The 8,659-nt window shown below is 44.8% G+C and overlaps 1 protein-coding gene across 1 annotated transcript in view; it reads left to right on the top strand.

The window, feature by feature from the left end:
* Positions 1–6,163: 6,163 nt before the first annotated feature.
* The window catches only part of HTR7 (5-hydroxytryptamine receptor 7), a 96,983-nt gene continuing 94,487 nt past the window's right edge, over positions 6,164–8,659 (top strand). The window contains exon 1 of the mRNA XM_040254732.1: positions 6,164–6,970. Within this exon, the coding sequence (XP_040110666.1) occupies positions 6,426–6,970 (545 nt within the window). The 5' untranslated portion in view covers positions 6,164–6,425. The remainder of the gene's footprint in view (positions 6,971–8,659) is intronic.

The raw sequence follows: 8,659 nt of genomic DNA, 5'->3' as shown, positions 1-8,659 counted from the left end.
CTGTTCTCCATAGTGGCTGTACCAATTTACATTTGCACCAATAGCATATAAAGTTTCCTTTCTTGCCACACCTTCTCCGGCATTGATTGTTTGGACACACATGATTCTTTATGATTGCCTCCCAACAAGTCTACCCTTGCTGTTTCCAGTGCATTTTACATGACATATTATGGGCAAGTCTTCCATATAGTTATGAACACCTGTCAGCATTGCACCCCCCTGTCCTTCAGTCTATTGATGAAACTTCTGGTTTAACTGAAATGTTAGCTCTGTGAATTCTTTGGTCCTCCCAAGAACAGCCAATGCTCTTTTCCTCTGGGCTCCATCTTTGTTTCATACCTATGAGGCTTTTCATACTGCACGGTATCTAGTCCATCTCTTTCACCAGGTAGTGAACACGTGCAGAATGGAGAATTTGTCTTAATTATTCATCCTTAGCACTGAACACAATATATAGTTGGTACATGTTTATTGAATGACTGAAAGAATGGATCAAGGATAATTTTGCCTGGAAATGGGGACATGAACATGATGGAAATTTTCATTTCACATATTATTTTGAAGACTGTAGAAGGATTGCTAAAATTATATAGAAAATTAGAAAATGTGGAATAAGGTGCATCCTATCAAATGGCAACCCACTCCAGTGTTCTTGCCTGGAGAATCCCAGGGATGGCAGAGCCTGGTGGGCTGCCGTCTATGGGGTCGCACAGAGTCGGACACGACTGAAGTGACTTAGCAGCAGCAGCAGCATCAATTTTTAAAAGAAGGACTTTCCTATTTTTCTTTTCTGATTATCTTTAGATACCACATCTCCCTCTAGCTTCTGCCCAAGTCTCTGTTACTCTTTTGAATGAAACTACTACAAAAGTTGTTTGCCCTCCCAGTTGCCATTTTCTCTCTTCTCATGATCTCTTGAACCCATTCTACTCCACTTTTATTCCAGCTCTTCCACTGGAATAGTTCTTTCCTTACTTGGCATTCTGTCCAGTTCATCAGTTTATTTTCCTTGACACATCTTCTTCCTCTGACGTGGAGCATCCAGTCTCTTGTGGTTTACCTCCTAACTCAAGGGTCTCTCCTCAGGTTTTGTTGGTCCTTCATCCTCTCCCTGACCTCAGGATGCTGGAGCATCCATCCTAGGGTAAATTCATCAGGCTTCTTCTCTATCTACTCTTCTTCTTGAGAAATTATCTCCTGAACTTGTATCTTACTATCTGATATCTCTACCTGGATGTCCAACAGGATCTCCAGCTTACTGTGTCCTTTTTAAAAAAGAACTCCTAAAACAGTATCTGGGATTAGACGTCGATAAATGTTGACTCAATCGATGAGTGAATATTCATATTATCTGTTTTTCTTTAAGTTAAGGAACTTAATTTTGATTTTCATTAATCCTTCAGGTTTGGACCATGGAAGCTGACGCTTCCCATTGAAGTTCTGTGGGGAATTTGTATGAGGAATGAATTCACCACTAGAGGGTGTGCATGTACCACTTATATTTCAAGATGGTCCTGGTAAGAAAAAGTTGAGTAATTAGGAAAATAAATGAGCATTTTTGGATTTATCTGATTTTCTCTTCATATTTTTTGTTGTTGTTTTTGAGGAAAAATTTTAAAGGTTACATTTGCTTTGTAAAGAGAATGAAAATTTTCTAAACGAAAGGAACCGATGGGAAAAAAATACATTTTTTTAAAGTCAGAATTAAGTGAAAATGTAAATGAAAGTATCACAATTAAAAGACATACATCTGAATCAAAACAAAACTCACCGTTCACTTTTAAGCTGCAGAATGATTTTTAAATCATGAACGACTCTTGGTTATAGGCATTTTTCTCCACTCAATTTATTTCACAGCCATTTATTGAGCACCTAGTGAGTGGAGGGAATAAGGAAATATCTTTATCTTTGGGGTGTTCTCACTTGGACAGAAAATCCAGTCACCTAAACATAAAAGCATAACGCAGCAGTAAGTGCTATAATAAAGATGTGAAAAAAAGTGCCATAAGAGGCTTTAGCGCCTAGAAAGGATGAGACTAGTCCCGGTGAGGGGGCCTGTCACAGAGAAGGGGACATTCTTATGTACCAGACTAACTGCTTTTATTCCAACTGGGCCTCCCAATATCTGAGTTGACAGTTGCTAGGATATATGTTCTTTCTCTGTGTTACTGCTCTACAGCTTGACTGGTCCACAGGGTAGGATTTGATTATTTATATATACTAATCTTAGCATAATACCCATCTAAGCATTGTTTTCCTAGCCTTCTCTTGTCTAATTCTGGGGACAACACCCAGACAATCAGTTCAGCTGAATAAGCCAATTGGATGTGCAAGTAAGCAGCTGAGAAGCTTTGGGGATGTGCAAGAGTAACCCTGTAGGAAGACAGCTGCATCGGGCATTGGAAATTACCGGAGCCTCAGTTACCGTGACGTTAGTATGCTTAACAACTAGTATGTTGCCAATGAATCCTATGGCACAGAAAGCCTTATTTTTACTTGTGTTTCTTAAAGTAAATCTAGACTATCAGAGTATGCTGGTTTATGGGAAAATAAACTCTCCTAAGCTTATGTTCTCCAGATGGATATGTGTGGGTCTGCAAAGATGTGATTAAGCACATGCATTTAGATGAGCCAGATGAGTACCTACAGGAAGAAGAGCTTATAAAAAGATGAAAATTCCTATTGTAGGATGCGGCTGCTCCTCTGTCCTCCCCCAGAGCAGTTTTGAGAGCAGGAGATTGCCAGTTGGAAGCCTCAGAAAGCTGTCGTTTCAGGTGCCCTCATTGACAATTTTAGGAAAATGCTGTTATAGGAGATGAGAGTCTAGACAAGGACTGGTACTTCTTAAAGTTAGCAGAGTTATATTTTTTTAATGCAAGAAATACAAGGGATAAAAACTAAAGACATGATTTGATTTAAATGCCAACACTTCTCTTATTATCTCTAAAATAACAGCCAGAGTAGGCTGGCAGGAGGAAAGGAAACGCAGCAACACCCTGATACAGATTTTAAAACCCCAGGAAACCAAGGGCAAAAGAACCCATTTAGGTGAGTGTTAGGTATTTTAATGAACATTTTGAGAAGCTGTATCTTTAGCATTTTTTGTGAGAAAATTATGGAAAAGAATAAATGAGATTTTAGCATTTTTATTAAGATATGATTATTTGTTAGTCAAGGTTAGAGGCAAACTGAAAGAATTGCAGTTTGCTCTGTCTGGATTTTGGAATGATACAATGATAGATGAAATTCAAACTCAACGTAAGCAATGTTGCAGAGGCTGAGATTTTCAATAACTGTGTTTATGCATTGTGACAGCTTATAAATTAAAAACCTAGCAACTCTTAGGAAATACACTCAGCCATTACCAAGGATAATATAATAGAGGTGACTTGTCTATAAAAAGGGGAGTTTGGAACTAATGCTATATTGAAAGTGGAAGAGGAAGTAAATTTGAAAGTACTATTTTACTGATTATTTGGTGCATTTATATGTCTACAATGAAAAAAACAAAAGCAAAAAACAATCAGAAGCTGCTATGAAACCTAAGTGGGCTGGGTAAGGGCTGGCCAGAGTATAGGTGGCAAATTATACTGACTGTAGATTCAAATATAGAATATTGCTTTTCAGATTCTTTGTATAATTAATTAATGTAGAATATTACTTAAAAGAGCCAAGATAGAAAGTAAGGTGACCCTGATTAGAGTTCCCAAGAAGGAAAAAGTAAGAAAAGCCAAAATGAGTTAAAATGAGTTAAAGTCAAAATGAGAAAAGCTTAGAACATCGTGCGAAATTTACTACATTAAGGAATTTTTATGAGGCCTTAAGACAATTCTAAACCACAAAACCAAAAACCTGATCCGTTTCATTGTAGGCACGAATGATCTTGGACAAGTCACTTGTCCCAGCCTCTACTTCCCTCTCTGCACTGAAGAGAATGATTTTTCAGCTGCCTTCCAACTGCAGACTACTTGTCTTTTGTCTGAAATCACGTTTAATACTAATTTACGTAAGGTTGAAGACACTTCTTCACTCATCCTCTTAACTATGAAACAGTGCTGCTCTGTGGTCTGTATGTTACCTTCCACTCTTCCTCTGAATGTTCTGATCCGCCTACCCCAAACAGAGGAGAGCCCCCCAACACGTTCACAGGAGTGAAAGAGCTGTCAATACTGGCCCAAGATTTAGGGATTTAGTTTTTTCCACTTAAAAAAATTTTTTGGGAATGTGTAGAGGGAAGAATATGAACATAGTAATCAGAATAACCTGGTTTGGAAACCTATTACCAGCTGACTGAAATAGCAACTGTTTCCTTATCTGGAAAAACAGGACAAATGAAAAACCTTGAAGAACAAAGTGTTACCCAACCCAGCACTCACATCAATACATTTTGAGGTTTCTGTTCCCTTTCTTCTTATTTATGATGCACTAGGGCCTAACTGGAGAAGGCGATGGTGCCCCACTCCAGTACTCTTGCCTGGAGAATTGCATGGACAGAGGAGCCTGGTGGGCTGCGGTCCATGGTGTTGCAAGGAGTTGGACATGACTGAGTGACTTCCCTTTCACTTTTCACTTTCATGCACTGGAGAAGGAAATGGCAACCCACTCCAGTGTTCTTGCCTGGAGAATCCCAGGGATGGGGGAGCCTGGTGGGCTGCCGTCTATGGGGTCACACAGAGTCGGCCACGACTGAAGCGACTTAGCAGCAGCAGTAGGGCCTAACTAGAAAACAGATTTGCTTATTTTTAAGGGTCTTTAAAGAAATCACTGCTAGCTTCCGATAAAATATTTGAACAAAATGGAATGAAATAAGTCTCACAAATAAAAAACCCAGCTCCACCCTGACTGGGTTTCAATACCAAGGGGATTTTAGGCAATAGGGATTAAATCAACATACATCGCCAGGATTCTTCTGCAGAACATTATAAGCGGTCCTTTCTTATGCGCAAGATTTCCAGAATGCCGTGGAGAATTAGCCCTCATTTCAATATATTAGGCTGTAAATACTTCAATATATTAGGCTCCGAAGTCTGAACATAGGCTATGAAGTCTGATTACAGCCAAGGTCTATATTCAGATGGAGAAGGCAATGGCATCCCACTCCAGTACTCTTGCCTGGAAAATCCCGTGGGCAGAGGAGCCTGGAAGGGTGCAGTCCATGGGGTCACGAAGAGTCGGACACGACTGAGTGACTTCACTTTCACTTTTCACTTTCATGCATTGGAGAAGGAAATGACAACCCACTCCAATGTTCTTGCCTGGAGAATCCCAGGGACGGGGGAGCCTGGTAGGCTGCGGTCTTACGGGGTCGCACAGAGTCGGATACGACTGAAGCGACTTAGCAGCAACAGCTATATTCAGAGGGGAAAGGCCGGTTTCTAGACGCCGGGGTGGGGGGGTTGTCACAATGGGTTTTTTAAAGCTCTTTGAAGGCCCTTCTCCAGAGCCTTCTCCAGAGCCCCTAGCTCCTCCTAGGTGCCAGGACCCTAAGACGTCCCTCGCTGTCCCTTTTCTCCATCTGAGCTCTCACCCTCGCCCCATTCAGCTGCTTCTCTTTTTTCATCTTCGCTTTCTCCCATCAGTGGTCAAAATAAGAATTGGAAATTATCTGTTGCTTGGTATAGTGCTCAGAAAGGTTTTTTTTTTTTTTGTCTTTTTAAAAATTAAGATAAAAAAAAAAATTCCTCCCCAGATTCTTCATTTTGCAATGAGTCCGGACATCCGCTGGCTCCCTAGTCCTCCCCCACCAAACTATCTTTACTACTGCAAGGGGATTCGGGTCTGTCGGAGGGCTTGTGAGCCTCCAGCGGAAAGAAAGCCCCCGGGCGAGGCGGCTCGGGATCCCGGGAGGCGCCAGGAGCACCTCCCCGCCGCCCAGTGGGTGGGGGGAGGCGCGGGAGAGGCGGCGGCCCCTGCCCAGCCGGGGAAGCCCGTCCGGGATCCCGGGGCGCGCGGTCAGCGGCCGGACGCGGCGGCGGCGACGGGGACGCGGCGTGGCTGCCGCAGGGGAGCGGCGGCGGCGGCGGCGGCGGCGGGCGCGAGGGGCGGGGCGCACTCCGCAACTTCTGCCGCTGCCTCCCGGGCGCTCTCGGCCGAGCGGCGCGGCGGCTGCGGGCTGCGGACTGCGGTGTGGCCAGCCGAGCCCGGCCCGCCGGCTTGCGAACCCGCGCGTCCCAGGCATCCGTCGGGTGCTGGAGACGCGTCCTGCAAGTAGTCCGCGGGGCGGCCGCGCTCCCGTGTTGTCCGCTGCGGCTGCGGGACCAGGACGTGCGGAGCCGCGAGGCCGAGCCGGGGCGCCCCCCTGCGGTCAGCGCGGGCCTCATGGCTGGGCCGAGCGGAGCGGAACCGGCGAGGTGAAGCCCCCGGGCCGGCAGCCGCAGCGCGTGGCTGGGGCGCCGGCTCCATGGGCAGCGGCACACAGCGGCACGATGATGGACGTTAATAGCAGCGGCCGCCCGGACCTCTACGGGCACCTCCGCTCTTTCTTCCTGCCGGAGGTGGGGCGCGGGCTGCCCGACCTGAGCCCCGACGGCGCCGGCCCGGTCGCGGGCTCCTGGGCGCCGCACCTGCTGCACGGGGTCGTGGAGGTGACGGCTAGCCCCGGGCCCACCCGGGACGCGCCGCGGGACAATACCTCCGGCTGCTGGGAGCAGATCAACTACGGCAGAGCCGAGAAAGTTGTGATCGGCTCCATCCTGACGCTCATCACGCTGCTGACGATCGCCGGCAACTGCCTGGTGGTGATTTCGGTGTGCTTCGTCAAAAAGCTCCGGCAGCCCTCCAACTACCTGATCGTGTCCCTGGCGCTGGCCGACCTCTCGGTGGCCGTGGCGGTCATGCCCTTCGTCAGCGTCACCGACCTTATTGGGGGCAAGTGGATCTTTGGCCATTTCTTCTGTAACGTCTTTATCGCCATGGACGTCATGTGCTGCACGGCCTCGATCATGACCCTGTGCGTGATCAGCATCGACAGGTAAGGGCCGGGCAGCCCTGTGACGGGGTCCGGCAGGGGGTGTGCTGTCAGCTTAGCCTCGCGCGCTCGCCTTTTCTGGTCAGATAAACCAGACTTCACGGCGGGATGAAGGGCTGCGCTTAAACCATCAACCCCCACACGTCAACCCTACACCAACCAAACTACTTCAGTTACAGCTTAGCCTGTATATACCTTTAAAAGAAGAGCTTGAAATGCCCTGGTTTATTGTAGTGAGAATTTTAAGACCAAAGTTAGGAGTATTTTAAGCATTAGCAATTCCACCAGGGGGTCCCTTGGCTTGGTTTTCAGAAGGAAGAAATTTGATCCTCTCTGAGCCTAACAAACCCTTGCTGTGAGCCTGAAAGAATCAGTTCTTTAAGAAACCATTAGGAGAAAAGCCACCTTGCTTCCCAGATTGTAGATGCTACTTCCCAGGCCAATAAAAAGACCTAGGGTGGTCCCAGGATTGGGGAGTCTACATGTCTTAACTTGCTGATTCTGAATGACTTCCTTTTGGAAGTCTGGTTTTGGTGTCTGGCAACGCTGTCTATATCTACAGGCTTATTGGAGCTGTACTCCCTGTCTGAATGGTTGATTCTAGCATTTCATCATATCCCTTGGGAATCTTCTCTTGCGAACTCCCCCACTGGAGTAATTGAAACAGAGACTGACCATCTGTCAGGGATGCTGAGGAAAAAATTCCTGTCTTGGGTGTCAGATTGGAATAGGAGAAAGGAATAGGAGACCTACAAGGTTTCTTCAGACTCTAGCATTGTAAGATTCTGCAGTGGAGGTAGCCTTCAAGAGATACTGTGCAATTGACAATTTGGAGTATGGTTCTAATGCTCTTCGGAGACAAAATAACTCTGCTTCTCTTGAAACTGAAATGTTAAATCTTAATATTCACAGAATTTTGTTAGTGTTTTAAAATCGGCACAGGACTGGTACCCTGTTGTGTTTAATGATACAGAGAAACAGTTGCTTATTTTCTTAGTGGACCTACGGAACCTTTAAATGTGTAGACCTTCCAGCAAAGGAGAAATAATTGGTGCCTCCACATTAAAAAAAAATGTCTCAAAGGAGAGTTAGCACAAAACTGAGATTTTCCTTCTTTTCCTCCCTGTAAACACGGCTGTTTTTTCTCTGTGTGTTTTGTATATATTTAATACGTTCTGCTGTTTTACTGCTTCACCAGGGTTTATAGTTACTGAACGAAGGGGATATTTTTCAGGGAAAAAAGTGCATTTAGTTAAAGATATAGATTATTAAAAAATTGATCCTGCTATTTTGTGTATTATATTAGGAGTTTCTGATAGCAAATAAGGAATTATTTTTAAGAGTAGAACATGAACTGCCTACGTGAGAATATTAGCTGCAAACTTGACAGTTGAAGTTCTGAATTACTGTAGTTAAGCATGACCGCAAATACACATTTATGGTCTTGACTGTGGCAACAGGAATAGGAGAGTGCACTCAATATACGTAGTAAGTATATGCTTGAATTATAAGTGTAAGAATCTGACTGTTCATCCAGCCAAAACTGTGCTTCTTGTATGAATGGAGCCCTTTTCAACGGAGCTTAATGTAATAAAAATAATTTCGACTACAAGTAATGCATTTATAATCTTTTTTTTTCAATTTCACAATTGATAAATGATAAACAAACAGCACAATGTGCTTATTGTTTCC

Source organism: Oryx dammah, unplaced genomic scaffold (genome assembly GCF_014754425.2).
Source record: "Oryx dammah isolate SB20612 unplaced genomic scaffold, SCBI_Odam_1.1 HiC_scaffold_14, whole genome shotgun sequence".
Lineage (NCBI taxonomy): Eukaryota > Metazoa > Chordata > Mammalia > Artiodactyla > Bovidae > Oryx > Oryx dammah.
This window is presented reverse-complemented; position numbering and strand designations above follow the sequence as displayed.